The following is a 22,016-nucleotide window of genomic DNA, read 5'->3' as shown; positions in this document are numbered from 1 at the left end:
ACCGAGATTCAAACTAGTCCAAAAATTATACATAGAATATATGAGAATCCAAAACTTTTTAAAGGGAACAATTTAACAGGACACAATAACATCTACTGTCTAAGAACACATGGATTGATTTGAGTGTCTGACGTTAGAAAAATTATATACGTCACATAAATTTGTTGTTCAATGTGCATACAAACAATTTTAAAAAAAAAATTTCATAGGCAATGTACGCATACAGAGTTAAAAAATCAAAAGTATGTAAGAATAAATTACAGAAATAGACCGAGATTCAAACTAGTTCAAAAGTTATACATAGAATTTATGAGAATCCAAAAATTGTCAATTCCACTACGCCATTGATTGATTTTGACGTTTGTGGTTCAACGTATACAAGTAATTCATAATAGAAATATATCATAATGACATATTATAGACAAATATCATACTGACGTGATCTTTTAAAGTACAGAGTCACGTTATAAGCACAAAAGAAATACAAAGAGTCACATATACAAAACAAATCACCAAAAAATGAAAGCCAATACAAACACATTGACGAGATGTATAAGTACCGAGCCACTTCAAACGGATATCACATAAAACCATTCAACAGTAAAAGTAATCTTAATAATAGAACAAAAACAAATAAAAGAACAATAAAACATGTTGTTAAGATGATACACAACATCAGTACGCAGAATCTATACATCAAGACCATCGTGTATTATTTGAGAAGTTGATACGGAATATTTATCAACAAGGTCTTGGTACCTTCCGATGAACTTTTTTAGAAAAAGGACGAGACGTTCTTTGACATACCCCTGGTTCATCAACTTTCTACTCAGACACATATGAGCGTCACTGATGGGTCTTTTGTAGACGAAACGCGCGTCTGGCTTACAAAATTTTAATCCTGGTACCTTTGTTAACTATAACAACCAATTAATAAAAAGGACACATTTAAAAGATGTCATTGTATTAATGATTATCTGTTTCGTCTATGTCAGGGCAAGACACACATATATAGGGTAATGTTCGACTTATGTTTTCATTGATTCAGATTATTAACGATGATATATGGGCGAAGAAGTAAATAATCTAGAGTTTCAATACCAGTTTTTTATAATCCTGGTACCTTTGATAACTATTTGTAATTTCACCTGATTGCCTTTAATGTGCAAAATAATGTTGTACAAACAATTTTTGATACAATTGAGAGCAGTTAACTGCCCAGTTTACGCTCCTGTCTGGAGTGCGCGATCTTTACCCTCTTAAAATCTCTGTCTTATTCTGTTTTGAGTTCATTCGATTTCTATTGGTTGATGCTTGTGTTCGTTTGTCTATGAAATATTAGAGTAAATATTCAAATTGAATTATTTAATCAAGTATAAATAAAAAATATGTTTTCATCAATCCTTGTTTGTCTTCTTTTTTATTTACATTTTAACTTATAAAGTTACTTTTTTACAGCCTTTGGTACACTTTGGACAGAGTGGTGGACATACAGTGGTGTCTCGGGTAACTATTTCTTTATCTACATTCAATCTGGTATTGAAGTTATTTGTGAAAAACACGTTAACGAATACAATGTTTCGAAAAGTACAAATAGACTCGGTTTATGCATTATACATGTTCCTATGTGGTCCTATTTGAAACTCAGGATAACACACATAAATGTTATCTTCATCCTATATGCCTTTTAATTTTAAAACTAACAGCAAATTTTGATTACAAAAAGGTCGATATAACAGATTTAATTAGTTGATAAAGATATAAAACATAATTTTCATAGTTATTGAAAGTGACAATGATATGAATTTAAATTCATGTATAACATTTATACTATTGTATGTGTTCCGAATAAAAAACATCTCATAACATAACGACCAATATAACTATCAATCAATCAATATAGCATTGTCTAAAGAATGAATTATTTCACTGACTCCAATTTACCTTTCAAGTACTCCAATGTGTAATTAAATCTTGTTTCATTTTACAAATGTCACTATGGACGTGCCACAGACCAATTTGATGAGTAATCTTGTTGAAATATTTAATTTCAAATACAATAGAATTCTTCTACAGAGTAATTATTTGTTATTGCCTGACACAAAACTAAAGACAAAAGGGTTTTTAGTCCGTAAATTCAATAACTTAGTGTTCATACAAACTGAATATAATTAAATATGTGCTGTTGGTGGTACCAGAAAGAGGTTATTGATGGACCACTTGTTGTGTGCACGGTAATTGATACAATAGATTTCTTCGTCTTTTAACAAGTTCATGGTCATGGTGAAAAAACAACCGGTCATGCAAATTTGCTATACATTCAGACAATGTGTTCATTGTTGCAATAGTTGCTTGAACATTGTTAACCTTGTTCTCTCAGGACAAACATGAAATTTAAATTACCATGATTACAGTACCAAAATATAAAATCTCCATTTTGCCCAACATTAAAGTATAGAGGATTTGAGAGCATTTTACCTTATTATAGCATCAATTATAGTTTCAGACCATATCTGGAAATTTATCGTACAAATGTTTTTATTCTATTATAGTCTTGTATCGTACTACATAAACATCTGACTAGCAGACAAACTTTCTTTAATATACCGTTTAATCTCGTAAAGTGTTTCATTCATTTGTTGTCAGTTTCTTTTCTTTATCATCTCTTTTCATAAAATTTGTCTGATGATTGTGTATCTATCTATCAAGTTGGTTTATTGGTTTATAAATGCACTTTTTAAGGTTGATATATTTTTTAAATTATTGTTCCCTATATTATCAGTTTAACTTATACATGTAAAAATGGTGGCAAATACATGCTTTCAGAGTTTGCATAACTGGCCAATGTATCTAAACATCAACGGTGACCTATAGTTGTTAATTGCTGTGTCATTTTGATCACTTGTGAAGAGTTGTCTCATTGGCAATCATACCACATCTTCTATTTTATATTAAATTTGACTTTGTTATAAATACATTTATATCATGTTCCTTTTTTTTCGTGTTCTTGAACAATGTACTTATGTGTCATTGTCTGTATATATATTTTTTCTTTAGGTGTTCTCGTTAACGTTATCCCTTCCAGCTTGTGTGGTTACTTTATTTAAAGATCATTTGAAGATCCGAAACGTTTTTTCTTTGACCACTGTAGCTATTCCATTTGTGCAATCTTACGGATAAATGATATTTGTTATTTAAAATATGTCCTGCGTCTATGTGTGCGTATTATATACTATTCAGTTGGTCTGCATTTTTAGTAGAGCTTATCAATTTTGTATACATTTTACATAAATTATATAAATATATAGATATATCACCAAATATATTGTTCATCCAGAGTTCAAAACATGCTTCTTTGACGTTGTGACAACTCAACCTGTATTGCTTTTAGCTGTATTGCTTTAAGCGCCATAAGCCAATCAGTTAAATGGTTATGAACTATATTCTCCGTTACGTAAGTGGCACAATCCCCGAAAAATACCATGGCATACCTAAAACCAAAGACGAAGGCGAGGAGTAAAACGTTACTTGAATCAGCAAGCAATACTTTTATATCGTATATGTCTTATTGACCTGAACCCAATATCAAAGGTCAAAACTAGTTTGTACAAGTTAATGTACCAGAAAGATGACAGTCCTATTTGACACTACCTTCGCGATTTACTATTTGTTCATTTTACTCCTCATGTTATATAATTACTCAGATTGGTATTTGAAAATGTTAAATATATGCGTTTGTTTGAGTCGTATTCATCAAATTGGTTTTACTTCATGAAACATCAAACGTAATTCCTTTGCACCTATTCTGTTGGGTGATACTGTTTGCGTTAGAGTGAAATGAATGTTTTTGAACCTTGTTGGCTTTGTGCACGAAATAACATCATATGTTTAATATGTTTAATTGACAAATATTAAATATTACACTATGCTGATATTTACATAGTCAAATATAATTTGTGTTACTGTAATTGGGTATATCTTATCCCTGCTGATATGATTGCATAAGGACACACTTCCCTTGGCGTTAAGTTTATTCAGTAGAAATGATTAATTGATTTATGTAGCGGTAAGACTATAAAATAACAATGTCAACAATTAATTTACTATTAATGGTAGCATTCAATTAATACGGATAGCATGATTATTGATTTCCTATAAAGAAACGCAATAAACAAACTAGGTCGAAACGATTTACACGATTGGCGCTGTAATGTCAAAACCATACAGGACAATGCAATGACCTATCAGAAATGGCAGATTATACGTATAGGATGAATATTATTGCACATAAAACAATAGAAACAAAAGCAAATGACAATGTCTTACAATATGCATCAGATCTTTCTGAACATGAAAAACTGAAAAATGGTAATTGTTGAGCAATTTGAAGTTTTATGGGCTGGTTGTCCTTTGTCTTCTATTACGTCCATGGGGCTGCATATTTGTCTATGATTGCTCCTATTAACAAATCTTCACCATTTTATAAGGCATTAACAACTTCATGAACCCTTGATACAGGTGATTCATCTTTCCTTTGATAATGATCGACTATTGACAAAGGTTACACAAGACAAATACATCTATGCTATAAACAAATGCTAAACATTCATAAAATGTCACACTATACAAAGCATAGCATAAAAGTAAAGCCAACGCCTGATACACTCATGTCATCACTTCTATCAAAGAAATTGAATAACGTGGATCAGAAGTTTCATTCTAAGATGAACAACAAACAACATTTCTATGCCCTTTGAATTTTCATATGTTATAAATTCACATTTTTGGAAGTGTTCAATCCTACGGTTCAAAATATATGTTCATAATTATTGTTTGAAATAAGAATTGTAAACAGATAAAATATAAAAAAAGGAATTATGAACATATATTTTAAACAGTAAGATTGAACACTTTTGAGTATGTTCCAAGTCAAAGCAGAAACGGGTGATGGAATTATTGATTTCAACATCATAACTTTTGAAATATTTCAAAGTTATGATGTTGATACCAACACATCCAACACCCATTTCTGCATTGACCTGAAACATACTCAAAACCTTTATTTTTTACACATAAGAGGGATTAGAAAAAAATATTGTTTTAGTATTTTAACGTGGCCATGCATTCAATAATCGTAGATTTTATCCATAGTTCTACGAGTACTTTAAAGCGATTTTGTTCAGATTTCAGTTAAATACGTTTTTGGCTGTGAGGACTCATGATTATTTTTCATGAAACATCTGCTTTTAAAATTGGCTCTTGGTTTATGTAACACCAATATTAATTCAATTCATGAACTGTACAGCACCAAAGCTAACAGACCTTTAGCAATAAGTTATTCCACGGTCACACAAATATTCGAAATTGCGTAGCTTGCAGTTATTTTTAAGATTACCTTGAGGCATACATAATTCGTATGTTTTTCTTATTGTAACACATGTTTTCGATAAATTCGTTTCAGTATTTGAATATATACTGTGCTGAAAAAAATGTTAAATTATCATTTGTATTAAGTATTTTGTATTTCAGGTCCACGATATTGGGGAATCCATAATCCAGATTGGAGTATATGTAATAAAGGGAAATATCAATCACCAATTAACATTGATCCTAAAATATTAGTACACGATCCACATATGAAACATCTCAACATAAGTCAATATCAAGTAAGTAAAACTATACTTAAGTTTTCCAAAAAAGAAGTCTCTCTAACAATAGAATGGTCCATGTGAACATTATAAATATATAACCATGACCACAAGTGTTTACCCTGACCTTTATATATTACTAATAAGGGATTATATGAAAAGATATCTTTGTTTTTACCCGAAAGTTGTAGCAATAAAGGGCTAGTTTTTTTATCGTTTGTGTTCCGGACTTTAATGGCTAATATCCACTCTTTGTGAACTTTGATGGATTATTGACTCTTTGGCAATCATACACGTTTCAGTATATTTATATTTTATATTACAACAGCTTCATTTTAATTTTTTGTCAAAGGTGTAGGTCCGGTAAGGACAGATTTGGGCCTCAAATTTAATGTTCATCTAACGAAAGATTTAGAACACTTTTTAAACACTCAAGTGTCTGTTTTAATTGGTTTAATTACTTTCTGTGAAAGATTTTAACTGATAAAGTCATTAAAACGTTCTGATTCAAGCTTAAAGATGAAAAAATCTATCAAATATGCCCATTAATCGTCACTTTTCAGATGGTTTTTTCCATAGATGAAAGTGGCCGCATCTGTAAATGAGGATGTTTATCTTAAAATGAATTAATATCCTGTGCAAATTTTACAAATATGTTGTCGTGTAACCTATAACTTCTTCCATTACCAGATTATCTTTTTTTCAATTTCAGATTGATGGCCTTTTTAGAAACAATGGACATTTTTTATCCTTGTTAATCAATAATACCAATACTAAACCATTTTATATAACCGGTGGACCTTTATCTTATAAATATACATTGTACGAGATCAAAATTCATTTTGGAGATCATGACAGCATAGGATCAGAACACAGTGTTGGCGGGAAAAAATTTCCATTAGAAGTAAGTAAACAGAACTTACTTATATGTTTTATGAAATATATATACATAAGATATACATTGCATCATGACGATACTAATGATTTACAAACTTTATATTATGAATGTGGTGAACAAATTATAAATATATAAGACTTGAAAAAAGGGAAGATGTTTGTTTTACAACAACAACAGGTGAGATTTTAGGTTGCTAGCATTATTTCTGAGTTGACAATGACTTATATTAAGTTTCCTTATCCCATAGTTAAAAGGTTTAAAGATATCATCAGTCTTATAAAATTTATCCAGTCCACTTCTAAATATACCCAAACTTGGGGATTTTTGTAAACTCAAAGGAAGACTATTCCAAAGTCTTATAGTGGAAGGAATGAAACTATTAAAATAAGACCCAGTGATGTAAAAACTCCTCAGATATACCAGGCTAATATATGTTTACGCCAAACGGTCGTTTCGTCTCGGTAAATCTATCCGTATTCTTTGATAAGTACTGTGTTTGTTGTCTGTATATAAGTAGTTGAAAAAGCTTTATGCTTTGAATAACATTTTATAAAAAGTAAGTCATCATGTCATCACACATGGAAGAGACGAGAGGTCAACGTTCTGCAGTTTCATTTGTGTAAACAACTCAGCAAGATTAAATGCTTATAAAGTACTCCAAACGCGTGTTCTGTCTACAAAAAGACTCAAAAGGGACGTGTTTACATGTGTATTTATATATAGGAAGATGTAGTGTGAGTGTCAATGAAACAACTCTCCATGTATCAGTATACATATTATTTCCAGCAGAATTTCATCAATGTTCGAGTTTGAACCTTTCGTAAAACGATTAGAAGTTCATAAAAGTACCAAACAAACTAGAGCTGATTACCCGAACTGCCAAAGATGCGCTGAAACAATAGGCTGTTGAAAAATAATAATTCAGAAACAACATGTTTAACATGTTTAAGACAAAAAGTAACGCTTTAACAAAGTTGTTTGTTTTGTATCGGCTACCATATTACTATTTATAGATGTTATTTAATAATCCTGAAATGGGTTATGACGCACTGTAATAGGTATAGGTGTCGTGTAAAAAGTACATTACTCTTTTATGTCGCTTAAAATAATTGAACGCCTTCATACTTGAATAGCTAATAGGTATCGGAGATAGACTGTACAAAAGTATTACACGATCAACACAAAACGGAAGGTCTTTATAACCTTCCCAGTATATAAGGTAAATTTAATCAATAATGTCTAATTATTGATTGCAAATGAAGGTACTATACTTCAGAAAGCTAAATTCGGTCAAATGATGTTTTTACACCATATTTCTAGAACAATTTTTCTTATAAAAGGCGTCCCTTAATATGTGCGAATCGGAATAAACATGTATTGCAGATGAAAAGTATGAATATGACAAGATGCAAGTACTTGCCACGCTAAATGCAATTAAAAAAAGACACAAATAACTGGTCAAATTCATCTAATGTCATCTTTTCCTAATGGTTTTCAAACCTTAGATTCATATAATATCTTAATTTATCATTGGACAACTTTTGAAAAGATTTCTTTCAAATTATGTCATCCAATTAGGTTGCTCGTCTTACTTCCAATTTGCTCGTTGTTTTAGATTTTTTTTATTGTTAACAGGTAATAGTATTGTTAAAGTCTCTTTCGAAATTATCGCTTTCCAGATGTTAAAATTAGCAATTCACTAATAATTCACTTCATTAGTATAAAATCTTGCAAATTTTTAAACCAAAAAATGCCTAGGTTAAAAAAGATCCAGAACTTAACAGTGTAAGTCTTTTATACAACTGTTTATCTTTACTGTCAATATTTAAAGATGTAGTTGAAGCTTTCAAAATATTTTTTTATGTTACAATTTATTAGTCTTAAGACTTGTTTTTAATTCAACTTTTTCTGTTATTCGATATACACTTAAGTGTTATTACGACGGGTAATGCCACAGGAGCAGGATCTATGAGTTTGACTGTCCCTCTAGTATGTTTTGTCCCTCTTTTATTAAACATCTGTCACAACCTTATTTTCAAAACATCATTTCAGATACAGCTATATGGATATAATGCTGAGATAAATAAAAACATTTCACAAGCATTAAATGCCCCTCATGGAATAGCAGCATTATCAATATTAGCGCAGGTATTTATTGAATTTATTAATTTTTATTTCGGTACCTGTATTACACTTTATATGCCAATATACACACAAAATAAATCATCAAGTTATATGATATGTTTTAAGCCATCAAAAACAAGCATTCTGAGAGCATTATAAACCTGAAAAAAATTATCCCTACCAATGGGAACCGTGTACCAGCATGTCCATTCGTTTGGTGTGTTTTGTCATTTGATTTTGCCATTTGATTTGGGATTTTCTCGGAGTTCTCGACTGTGATGCAATTCGGAGGATTCTTCAATATCTGTTTCTCAACCGTTTTATATTGGAAATCTCGAAGTTGAAACGAAGCTTGGGTACTTAACACACACTTTTACAATTTGTATGTAGTGTTGAGGCATGCTTTAATTTAAAAAAAAATGGTTTAAAAAATTTACTCATTTGTTCAACATTTTGATTAACTCATATATTTATGAATCAAAACATATCAAACGAGCGCAATCAAGTTAGGCTAGAAATCAGAATCAATTAACATCTTCAGCTAATTTATCCGTTTAATTATATTGATGCACTTTGGCCATTCAACTGACAGAATCATATCTTTTACAGGTAACAGATCATGATAACGATTATTTGGATATTTTAATACAAGCTGCAATAAAAGTTCGATCAAAAGGTAATACCATTGTTAACACATTAAAACATATGCTGTATTTTTCTTATCATTAATTAACGTTACTCTACTGAAAATCTACATCTTGATCACTATCATTTTTCTAATTCCAGTAAAAGTCTTTTATTTAAGCCTAACACATGGTAAATACATTGTCTAAATACATTTTTTAATCGAATCAGTATTTAAACAATTAAAAACTTTTTTTGCGTCTTATATTTCAAATTGAAATTGTTTGTATGTGTGCATGTATGTCAGTACTGTCATGTTGCAACTTGTATAAGTTTAGAGTTTACACTGGTAGGGCCTGCATACGGAATACACTTATATCTCAGTTGATATAATTTATATGGTTTTATTTCTTATCATAATTTTCTTAATTTGTCCGAGTTGATGCTCGCAACGAAGCTATAAAACTAAGATTTCCAAGAGTTGAAGTTGAAATAATCAATTAGTTAATGTTATGGACGCCATCACGAGTTTGTTGACCGTCCTGATATGTATGTTTCACAGATGATAGCGGATAAGTTCTAAATGTGTCGAAAAAACGATCCCGTCCTTTTACCTGAATGTGACAAACCGGATATGACTCATTAACAGCTTTGTTACCAAGTTTGCTCTAACATGAGCAACACGTTTGGTGCCACATGTGGTGCAGAATATGTACACCCATTAAGATGTATGAGTTTGACTGTCCCTTTGGTATCTTTCGTCCATCTTTTAAAGCTTAGGAAATCACTCCCAGATGTTGGTCGAATTCATGTTGCCAAATCTTTATTTTGATATGTTGATTTTTTTGTGATTTTTTTGTGTAAAGTCCTTATGTTTATTCTATTTCTGTTTTACTGTCGACTTCTGAGTTTGAACGTCTCTCTTGTATATTTCGCCTCTCTTTTCTCCAGATACCTTGATTATGGTTAATATTATTTCTGTAAGCCTGTCTTTAAAATACACTTTGTGTTTAAATACACGATATAACGGTACGACAACTCTGTTAAAGGACTTTCTACATATTCTAGGGATATACATTCTTGTAATATATATCTTTAATTGGATAGTAATATTATTTCAGTAACACATTCTGATTGTACAAAAAAAAATTGATTTTACATTTATATATTCTACATCTTGATTCAATTCTAGCTCTTTTGTCTAAATAAGTAATCATTCTATATATGTTCACAATAGTACTTATATACCATCATCTGGACTGGTGCACATATATATATATATAAAGTATAATTCATTTTGCAACTCATATATTGTATTATATATCATGGTGGGGTTCGTGTTGTTTATTCTTTAGTTTTCTATGTTGTGTCATGTGTAATATTGTTTGTCTTTTTGTCTTTTTCATTTTTAGCCATGGCGTTGTCAGTTTATTTTAGATTTATAAGTTTAACTGTCCCTTTGGTATCTTTCGTCCCTCTTTTGTATGTAATACTTTATATCAGAATAACAACTAGTGGATTCATGCTGTAAATATGGCACATTAAATGATCTACTAAAACAATGTTTCTGTTTTATATTCCAGGAATGACAACACCCGTTTTGAATTTCTTTCCAAAGGAATTCCTTCCTGTTACTCCTTCATTTGTAACATATGAAGGGTCACTTACCAGACCCGGCTGTATGGAGACAGTTACCTGGGTTATATTAAATAAACCAATACATGTATCTCATAATCAAGTAAGTAATAGCTATCCTTAAATTCATTTTACATTACATCTATCTCATAATCAAGTAAGAAATAGCTGTCCTAACATTCATTTTATATACATTTTCACAAGTGAAAAGACGTATCATTTTCAAATTATCTCAAAGCGTGTTTCTATAAGTTCGGTCAGACTAATATCATAAAACACATGCACTTCTTTTTTCGAACACTTCACATATAAAAGAACATAATTTGGAAATTCCAATAACTATACACCTACGAAAGTGTAAGATCACATTGGGCATTTGGGAAAATAAAGTTTGAGATAGTCGTGAGGAATTGGTATGAAGTTGGCAAATTTCAATCATGCAGTTGTTTTGTAGATGGAACAATACAAAGGGTTGTAATTAAAACTACATTTACAGCAATTTTTCATTACGATATAAAAATGAAATCTACAAGTCTGTTGCGAATCAATGGGGTATTCTCAGAGGTAAACCATTGCATGATTGCAATCTAACTTTGAAGTTAATACTTGAAAGAGTTCTTAGTCTCTGACAGTTATTAGTAGATATCGTATAGTAAAACACTTTCTGTTAATTTTCTCATTACAATTAATATCCGTCTCTTGATGATATTCATTTATATTTTTATTGTTTGCAGCTAGAGTCATTACGATCTCTTACTAATCATGATAATAGTGGACAATCCTTAATGGAAAATAATTTTAGAATAACTATGCCAAGCCATGGTCGACTGATTAGAACCAACATCAAATCTAAAGCTAAAGTAGGTATGCCATTAATTGTAATCCGCTGTAAAAGAAAATGTACTTTCATTTATGATTTATCAGATGCTATTACAAGTGTAAAAGAATGGATTATTTCAAAATCTGTTAATTGAGAAATATGGTCAAGATAATGATATTCTACAATATTTAGACTTTTGCAACAACCTTTTAAAATAAAGGCATTTAGACTATAGTCTGACGATTGAAAGATATTATTCTCATCAGGTATATTTAGGAGCAAAATAAGGAATGTCAGATACAGAAAATATAAGAGCGTTAAAACAAAATAAGAAAACACTTAACATCAAAGATCATCTAAAATCAAGTTAAAAGCAGTTGCAACTTAAGAGCAAATATCTTTTTTCGGATTCTAACTACTAACAAGTGGAATAGATAATTTTCAGTTGCAAAATAAAAATAAATGTAATTGATTCTCACAAATAAGCTTCTATTTCAGGTGGACGATTGTTACAGCATGAAATTGACGTCATACGAAGGTAAATACATTTCTTTAAACACATACTTTTTAATAAAAGTGTACAAAATCCTTATGCATAATTATATTATAACAACCAAACTACTGTTAACGCATAAACCAAATTAACAACAAAACATATTTGCATATGTAGTACATGTAGCTTGTTCAAACTCAAATTTTCATTTGTTAACAATATTTTTTAACTAACAGATATGGTTAGATTTTGATGTGGGCCATAAATATATTAAAGAGACGAGCTGCATCGGACAATATCGATCTTATACAAGAGAAGTTAAAAATGTAAATGTATTAAAGTTTGCCAGATTTTGAAACATATAGAAATATATTTTGAAACCGAAGTAGGTTAGCAAATGTATTAACGTGCATTTACATAAAGTAAATTTTCATCTTTGGTAGCTCATGTACCAGTGCCAAGTACGTTTCGCGATAGTCATTGCATAATAAATGCTGGTGTTGTTCGCTGCAATATAATTTTGGTCTTTGAACTTTGCTGTCAAATATTAATAACATGCCTTACTTGAAAAATATAATGTACCGAAGGCCATTTAAATAAAAACGGTCGAGGAAAACAGACAATACCATTGTTATTGAAAACGATCAACATTTTAGGGTAAAATGAATATACATAAATAAACCAAAAGGACAAACAAACACGTACGTCTAACTGAACTGGCAATGTAATAGCTTAAACTAAAAGGACCAACAGCCATAAAAAAAGGACACAAATAGTGTTAAATCTTTTCCAATGGGCCACATTCGTGGAAAAAGAGACGTGTTTGTAGTTCCGACAATTTTAACATATCAATCATCTTCTGTGAAACAGATAGAGCATAGCAGTCAACTAGATCATAGTGGCGTTCGTAAAATATAAGAAAGAATGACTTCAACTCCAACATTTAAAACTCTTGCTTTGTTAGTTTCCTTGTGAACAACACCAAATCAAGGAAATACAAGTATTGGAATATCGTAGCAATTAGGAGATACATACACCTATGCAGATGCTGTTGCAATGTTTCTTCATAAATATGGGAAATGGTATCTGCCCAACTGTAATCACCTGTCGTATTGCTTGGATTAAATAATTATTCGCTGGTGTCGTACTCGACTACTGTGGATTCATTTATTTTCGTGGGTACCAATTTTCGTGGATTGAGGAAAACCTACATTTTCGTGGATATTTGATTTCGTGGTTTTGCCAAAGTCTGCATACAAGCCATGAGAAAATTTGTCATTCGTTGAACATTTAATTTCGTGGTTTAACTGTTCTCACGAAATCCACGAAAATTGGTATCCAACGATAATAATGAATCCACAGTATTTCAAAATTGGCACAGAGCGAAATAATGTGTCTACAAAGTAATACATTAATTTATGGTGCGACCAAACACCTGTCTACATAAATATTGTTCAAACCCAAAACTTTTTAAGCAAAACGATATATATATGTGATCGTTCACGTTATGAGATATGTGAACAAAATAGACCTCAAACGAAAATCAAACATAAAAAATCAACAGATCTATGGTAATGTATCTATATGACATAGATGTTGCAATTGCAAAGACTGAATTCAAATCATGATTGGGGGGGAAACACTGTCAAAGATTAGAAATCAAGTTCACATTTCCAGTTTATGTCGATTGTTTACAATAACATGTATATAATATATAATTTTTCTTTTTTCAGTAAATAGTAAGTTCAAGGAGGAACACTAATCCTAATGTATATCACCTAAAGACATAAATATCTGCATATGTAAATAGCTAATAAATGTAAAACGGTATAAAAAGATATTTCAATGGTGACGACATTCTCATAAATATGCAATACTTAAAGCAACTGTGATATTCAAAATGAAGAGAACATTATACATCGAGTCCTTCATATCTCATAGCTTCAACACTTCAAAACGGTGCTGTAGAGAGGATAAAACCTGAAAGTAGGTATGTTTTATTCAAACATATACAATGACAAACAAACAAGCCAAATCAAAACAAAGAATAACTTTTTAAAAAAATATTTTAACAATTGTTCAAGAATATTAATATGTTAGAGGTAAAATGTATTTGAAAATGGAGATAGGTTGAGTGCAGGGGTAACAATATTTCACTAACAACTTTCAACTTACATATGCTACGAATAAATATGTCTATTTGATGTATTCAAACACTGCGCAATAGCAAAATATATTTTTCAAAATGTTGACAAGAATCTGTTAGAAAATTTAAATACATGTGCACTCGTTATCATCTGCTGAATCGTATGATAATATTTATCAAAACGGTGTATCAAAATCGGTACAAATCTTTTATAGCCGGTATCCCTTTGTTGTTGTATCATCATTTAAAAGTAGTTTGTCTAAAATGGAAAACAATTTTTTAAACATAGCTTGTTGTTTATTATTTGATCTTCTATAATCATTTCATTCATTCGTTTACAAAATTGTGACAGGCAATTGATGTATTTAAATATATAGATATACATTATTCTGGAAAGTGTTATAAACTTTTTATAATTGGGATTTTAAATTGCAGGATGAAGAATTCATGGTTCAACAACATAACTGAGTATGGGGTATAATATTGTCTTCCAAGGGATGGTAAATGATAGTTTACCATTCACTATTACCGCATCGTGTGCCAAATTGATAAATATAGACATATTTGTTGTGCTCATATTTATATATTGATGAATACAATAAATCATTTGAATTGATGTTTCTTCTTTTAAACAACTAGTATATGAAATATAACGTATATAACACCATCATTAATTTAATCGTATATACAAATACAGAATATTAAGTATACAAACGTGTGCACTGCTTTATGTCAATAATGGATGATTCAAAGGTCAATATTATTACGTGATAATTGGTAAATAAGACAAAAACAGATTAAATAGGTGTTTGAAATAACAGTTATTTATTTATGGCATAACAATTAATCTACGACAAAATATAAAGCAACGGGTATATGATGATATGAATATTAATGAGGTAGCAATTCATTAGAGGATTGTTGAACAATGAACTTTCTGTTGAAAGTAAACATATGCCTTAGACCAGTCTATACCGTTGGATACCTACAGAGTAAACAGTCGAACACCGATATTCAAATCTTATGATTATATTAGGAAAAAACAAATTGTGGTACAAATGCACTGTAGGAACGCTTTATTGATAAAATATGAAGACAACACATACTCAATTGAATGCTTTCGGTACACCTTTCTGTATTAACCTTAACCAGATGGAAAAAAGCTAAACACTTAAAGATAAGGATATATAAAAGCCGATATAGTTGCTATATAACATAAAAGGGCAGTAACAAAAATTTAAATCTATCCAGAAACTTTGCCAAAGGGAATTTAAACCTTTATATTTATATTAGTGTCATTTTGAAATCCTCATTTAGAATAACGTTCATTACTACGAATATGACTGAAACGATAATGACAATGAGGATCATCAAAAGAGTTTAGCCAAATCAGGTATCAATGTATCTCTATCAATCATTACCTGAACATGTGCTATGATTAAATGTTTTTCCCGGTGGCCTTAGCTTCGTTAACAAATCTCTACATATTGATATTTAAACAAAAAATTAGTATTCCGATGGTTGCTGATTTAACATCTGTACTACCAGACTTGTTTACGTATTCAATAGAAACCAAATCCTGTATCAAACGACAACATGTATAAACCAAACATGTTCTTATGCACCGTCATATCCAAGTGTATGCTTTATAAACCTGATAAAAGAGAACTTCGCCAAAAGAGAACAAAATTTTAAGTCCCGAAGAGGTTCAGTTTAAACAGGTGTTACTGTAAATTGATAATATTATGTCACTCAACTAAAAAAAATCAGGAGATGATAATCAATGAAATGACTAACTGTTAAACACCTAATGACAAAGATATAGACAATATGATAAAACAACGTCAAACTAGTATCTTTGACAGAAGTTCCGTTTTTAATTTCAAAACTGCTCATTTATTTTAAAACAACATAAACTTTACCTTATCGTAACGCGATAAAGACTTAATATATTACTGCTTTAATCAAAACAACAGTTTGTACGGTCTACAACAAAAGTTTGTTCGCTGCTGTTTATTTGTTTTCAACTCGGGAGTAAACTTTTATGTTGTGTAAGATCTAAAAACACCACACACGTCGTTTGATCAGTAATGTTGAGCTTTCCCCTATTATAATATTCATGGATGTGACTGGGTTCGTTAAGCTGCTAATGATTCCCTACCGACTCTTGACAATGTTGTCGAAATATCCTTTCCTTAGCAGTTCATGCAATTTGCTGAGGGTTTTCGTCTAGTGGAGGCGGATATGCATTTCATGCTAATTTTGAATTTATGATGCTAATTTTGAATTTATTATATCACTTATTTGTTATTGCTCAGAAAAAGAGAAGAGGGGCAAAACAGTGTTGAATTGTAAGTGATTGTCCTGACTTAAATGAGGTATTTAAGCTACGAATTAGAATCAACAATGCTTAATTCTAATGCAACAACGTTTGTAACGTTCATTTTGATTGGATAACGTCACTTTCTTACATGGCATCAATTGACAATTGATGTTATGGGACGTACGCGCAAGCGCAGACGGCATATGCCAGATTTTAAATACATGTTTTAACGTTGTTTTTGTCAGTTTCATAAGAATGGAGATAACAATATTGTATTTTTAAGCTCCGACGGCATCAATTTGGAATTTGATGATCGCAAATACCCGTTTACTGTCTCCGCTAATGCGTCGCCAGTAAACTTAATTTGCGACCATCAAATCCTCAATTGATGCCGTCGGAGCTTAAAATACAATACAGTTATCTCCTAAATGACGAGGCCGATAGCAGTTATTTTGAATCGAACTAACCACATTGAATTGTTTTGTTAAAGTACAAATATAATACACTACAACTAGTCACGGTCGTCCAAATTATGAATAGACTATTCGAAAGAGCATCGGGCTAAATTTTGTTATGTCTGGTATCTAATAAAGACTCTTGATGTAGTTTTATTTGTCAAAGTGTTTCAATCATATTTAGGGCCTATTAAATTATTGTTAAATATAAATGAAGGCTATAAATTTTATCAAATTATAAAACTCAACTTAAGATTTTGTTGGTTAAACTTCGACTAGACGGAAACTAAACAGCAGAAAAAAACCTATAAAATCCCTGAGGATTTATGATTTTTTGACAAAACAGATTTTATAAATTAAATGTATATCAAGCTTTGAATTGCCATGAATTAAGAATATGGTGATTGTATTATATAAAAGCAACAGTAGTAAACTGCTGTTCCATACTCTTAATCTAGATCTTAAACCAAGACCGAAGTAAACACATCAACTAGAAAACAGCAACAGAACAACTAAAACAATAACCTGATACAAAAAAACTGCTAACATACATATATTGAGACTATTTGACTAATTTTTTCGAGACTATAAAAGATTTTTATTCAACTCTTATTAACTCCTTACACAAACAGCAGTCAATTCCCCACACGAACATATCATTTACTGATAATCAGGTCAAACAAAGACGGGTTGCTTGCTCGGGACTAGCACATTGCCTAATGGCGAAGTTGTTGTTTTCATAATATATCAAACACCCCCTTTTTAATTTCGATCAGTGGGATGAAGTAAAATTGATCGGACACAAACCACAAACAATTATAAATTATCTTTAAACGATAACAAATTAATTAAGACTCGAATACAAAAACAATCAACAACAATTACATCAAATGAATGTTTTATTAATAAGTCGATTATGTCAATACGAAAGATTAATTTCAACGTAAACGTCTATTCGTAAACCTGTTCGCCTCAATGTTGAACATAAGTTAACCGTACGAAGCTGAGCGTGACATAATTTTATTTGTCAATTTCGAAAATATACTTCCATTAAAGATTCCTTATGATATGAAATACAATCCTGGAAAATGTTTGACTCATATTGCTTTTGATTGAAGCTATACTGTAAACATTTCCCTGATAAACATTGAAAATTTAAATCAGAGACCACAATGCATCTTGGGCATCTGGAATGTACACAAAGTCATCGGCAACCCTAAAAGATAGGCCTGAAAAGTTTTAAAGAAAATTTCGTTCAAAGTTCCTCGGATTTGTTTTCGAAAAAGGTTGGGTCTAATTTAAATTAGGCATTTCACCTTGACGCATAACTACATTTTACACTTAAAAATCTGAATGAGAAGAGAACGGAACGGAATATCAACCATCAAACTATTTACTTTGTCTACAAAAAGAGCAGAATTATATTAAAGCAATAAACTATTGGCTACGCATAAAATAATTATGCAAATTACTAAAATAAGGATTTGAACGACAACGACAACGAGAAGGCAGCAAGATATATATCAGATTATTCAGATAATACCGTTCAATTAGATTAAACTATTTTATAATTTCTTTTGGCTTTTTAATGATTCTTTTCAACTTCGCGTCGACATTTATCGTACTTACTGATACCTTACATCCAGCAAATGGTTCTGTGTATCATTGGCGAGAATAAACGACATAAATACATTTGTATGATGGATATCGCAAGAATAATCAAATATATTGCAGTTTTATATATCACCAGCCCAGTAGTCAGCACTTCGGTGTTGACATGAATATCAATTATATTGTCATTTTTATAAATTTTCTGTTTACAAAACTTTGAATTTTTCGAAAAACTACTTACCCCAGGAGTAGATTACCTAAGCCGTATTTGGCACAACTTTTTTGGAATTTTGGATCCTCAATGCTCCTCAACTTTGTATTTATTTGGCTTTTTAACGATTTTGATCTGAGCGTCACTTAATTTTGAGACTTATGTAGACGAAACGCGCGTCTAGTGTATACAATTATAATCCTGGTACTTTTGATAACTATTATATGTTTTATTGGTATTTTTAGAACATCTTCTACAAATACTACTGAAGTACTCTAAACGATTGTGGCATCAATTTGACCAATGAATAAACTATAACATTGTGTTACTATAGCGATATCTTTATTTACTCCTTAATTTTTTTCCACATAAAAAATTAAAATGTGCAAGTCCAAACTGCACGTTTCTTTATTTGTGTTTATATGGCAAAGTCCATAGAGTACTCCTAAACACATTTTTTAATAACAAAGGTACCAAAGAGTTAGTAAAACTCACTGAAAACAAGCCTTTGGTTCTAACAAGTTGCTGACACATATTGATCCTATACATATGGCAATGTTTATGTAAAGCTTACCATCTTTAGAATTTTGTTTAGTGTTAATAATTTCTAATTTTGTTTTCATTCAATTTCATCTTTTTATAAATATTTTGAAGACGAAACGCGCGTCGGGCGTACTTAATTATAATCATGGTACCTTTGATAACTATAATCACCACTGGGTCGATGCCACTGCTGGTGGACGTTTTGTCTCCGAGGGTATCACCAGCCCAGTAAGGATTTTCTTATCACAGGCATACATTACCTTAGCCGTATTTGGCACAACTTTTCGGAATTTTGGACCCTCAATGCTCTTCAACTTTGTACTTTTGTTTGGCTTTATAAATAATTTGACATGAGCGTCACTGATGAGTCTTAAATAGACGCAACGCGCATCTGGCGTACTAAATTATAATCCTGGTACCTTTGATAACTATTATCATCTTTGAAATTTTGTTTAGTGTTTGCAATTTCTAAAAAAAAAAATATCAGTCAATTTCATCTTATTTTGTATTTGTTTTTATGACGTACTAGCTAGAATAGATGCCTGTTGGACGGTCATTAAACCGACAATAATGAAGTGTTGACATAATATAAACAAGTATTCCCTCTCTTATAGAATTCCATATAATTTATTAAAATTATTATCCAAGTTTCCATCGTGTTGTTATAACATTGCATGATGTATCATCTAATTTGTATGAAATGCACATCTCTATATGCCAGTTGTACTCTAAGCTGTATGTTTACTGACTGATATTACTACATCATATGATGTTCAACATGGAATGGTATCTTTAACATTCAATAACAATTAGTAGTTATATATACCAATTTTAGTGCAAGGGATAATTTTTTATTGTCAAATTATATGTAATTACCTAAAACATTCACACCTGATGTTTGTTGATAAGGAAATAAATGTAAAATTAATTTGACTGTGCATGACACAACATTACCATTTACCCAATAGTAAAAGACGTAGTCACAACAGTTGACTTTTTATGACTTTATAAAAAATATAGCAACATGCTAAAGTACATTATTTAATTTCAATCCGAATTATTCATAATTAAAGAAATTAGATTCTGTATAGATTTGAACCTGTAAAAAAAATATGAAATAGCAAACCAACATACTAAAATGGTACACTTTTTATAATTAAGAAGATTTCTAAAAACATAATTATATAAAACCAAAAAGGCTTTAAGATATAACGTTGCAAACTCAATAGTGGAACGACCGAGATCATGCTAAAAATTGATTATTACAAATTTATAAGTATATTAGATTAAGAATATACTCTTATTTTATTACTTATTTATTTCCATACAATTTTAATCTTATTTTTCACATTTATTTTTAAATGGTACTTTTCTCACAGAAATTATGGTACATACACATTGAATTAGATATTTAAACGACATTAGTAAATATTTTGAAGCACTAACAATACGTCGTATATAAAGAAAAACGATGGGGCTGATAGATTCTAAGAGCTTATATAATTAATAAAACTGCAGGCTAAAAAATCACTCATTCCAATGTTTAATTCGTATACTCTTGTATGCTACGACAATATTCATCAGATATATAAATAAACTCATCATAGATACCATGACTAAATGTTGAATATAAGCCAGACACGCGTTTTGTCTACAAAAGACTCATCAGTGACGTTAGAATCCAAAAATGTAAAAAAAAAAAAAAGCCAAATAAATGCGAAGTTAAAGAACACTGAGGACTATAGTTTATCCTACAATTCGATATTGGTATTTTAACAGTTTTATAATGAAAATGGTTCTTTATATACATACTCATTACTATTGTAACTTCGAAATTTGATATATCGATTTTTACACAGATTTTCACACTTCAATGAGAACATAAAAAAGAAATTGATTTAAGAAATATTCTTTTAATTTGAGTATTTATAGAAAATTTGACAGTAACGAATTATTTGTCAGTCCATATTATAATTGCTTCATTTCAAAAACCTGTTTGAAATGGATTAATTGAATTTGCTGCAGTTAATTTAATTATAATATCAAGCTATCATCACGTTTAAATGTTACAATTTTATAAATGATATTGACATTTTTATTTCTGACGTATTTTTTAAGAAGAGCATCTGCGCTTATAAACAAATAACAGTCCACAAGAAGGTACACATATCATTCTACTAGAACCAAATAGTCAGACTCAAAGCAGGCCAGTCTTTGAACTTATCGACGAATAGTGTCTCTTTATTACAAAGCAGCAAACACTGATTTATCGATCTTTGGTTTGACCAGATCAGAGATGAAACACAAGATCATGGGGCACTCGGGATGAAAACGCTTGAAAGACAGTACACAATTGTGAACGTCAGGCAGTAATTATAAAAAAAATTAGTTTATATCTATATATTGATGCATTAAAATGAAATTGATAAATTCTTATATCGATCTTTTAACACATGTATACACAAGAAAGATCACGAATCCCATT

General features: G+C 30.6%; 1 protein-coding gene and 1 long non-coding RNA gene across 2 annotated transcripts; both read left to right on the top strand.

The window, feature by feature from the left end:
• The first annotated feature begins 1,454 nt into the window (after positions 1 to 1,454).
• LOC134696329 (uncharacterized) lies at positions 1,455 to 6,549 on the top strand. Its single transcript, XR_010102932.1, has 3 exons — positions 1,455 to 1,506; positions 5,530 to 5,666; positions 6,361 to 6,549. It is a non-coding gene; the product is annotated as an uncharacterized LOC134696329 (long non-coding RNA).
• A 150-nt stretch (positions 6,550 to 6,699) lies between these two features.
• Positions 6,700 to 15,004, top strand: LOC134696937 (carbonic anhydrase-related protein 10-like). Its single transcript, XM_063558905.1, has 8 exons — positions 6,700 to 6,723; positions 8,599 to 8,694; positions 9,280 to 9,346; positions 10,878 to 11,032; positions 11,664 to 11,789; positions 12,248 to 12,287; positions 13,976 to 14,232; positions 14,824 to 15,004. Exons 1-7 carry the CDS (start codon positions 6,700 to 6,702, stop codon positions 14,002 to 14,004), a joined length of 537 nt encoding a protein of 178 aa, XP_063414975.1. The 3' UTR covers positions 14,005 to 14,232; positions 14,824 to 15,004.
• Positions 15,005 to 22,016: the final 7,012 nt, after the last annotated feature.

Source organism: Mytilus trossulus, chromosome 14 (assembly GCF_036588685.1).
Source record: "Mytilus trossulus isolate FHL-02 chromosome 14, PNRI_Mtr1.1.1.hap1, whole genome shotgun sequence".
Lineage (NCBI taxonomy): Eukaryota > Metazoa > Mollusca > Bivalvia > Mytilida > Mytilidae > Mytilus > Mytilus trossulus.
This window is presented reverse-complemented; position numbering and strand designations above follow the sequence as displayed.

Coding starts and splice junctions, on each gene's coding strand:
- LOC134696937 (XM_063558905.1), top strand. CDS start 6,700: ATGTTTGTTTTACAACAACAACAG. Junction 9,347..10,877: donor AATAAAAGTTCGATCAAAAG/GTAATACCATTG, acceptor TTTATATTCCAG/GAATGACAACACCCGTTTTG. Junction 12,288..13,975: donor GAAATTGACGTCATACGAAG/GTAAATACATTT, acceptor TTCTTTTTTCAG/TAAATAGTAAGTTCAAGGAG.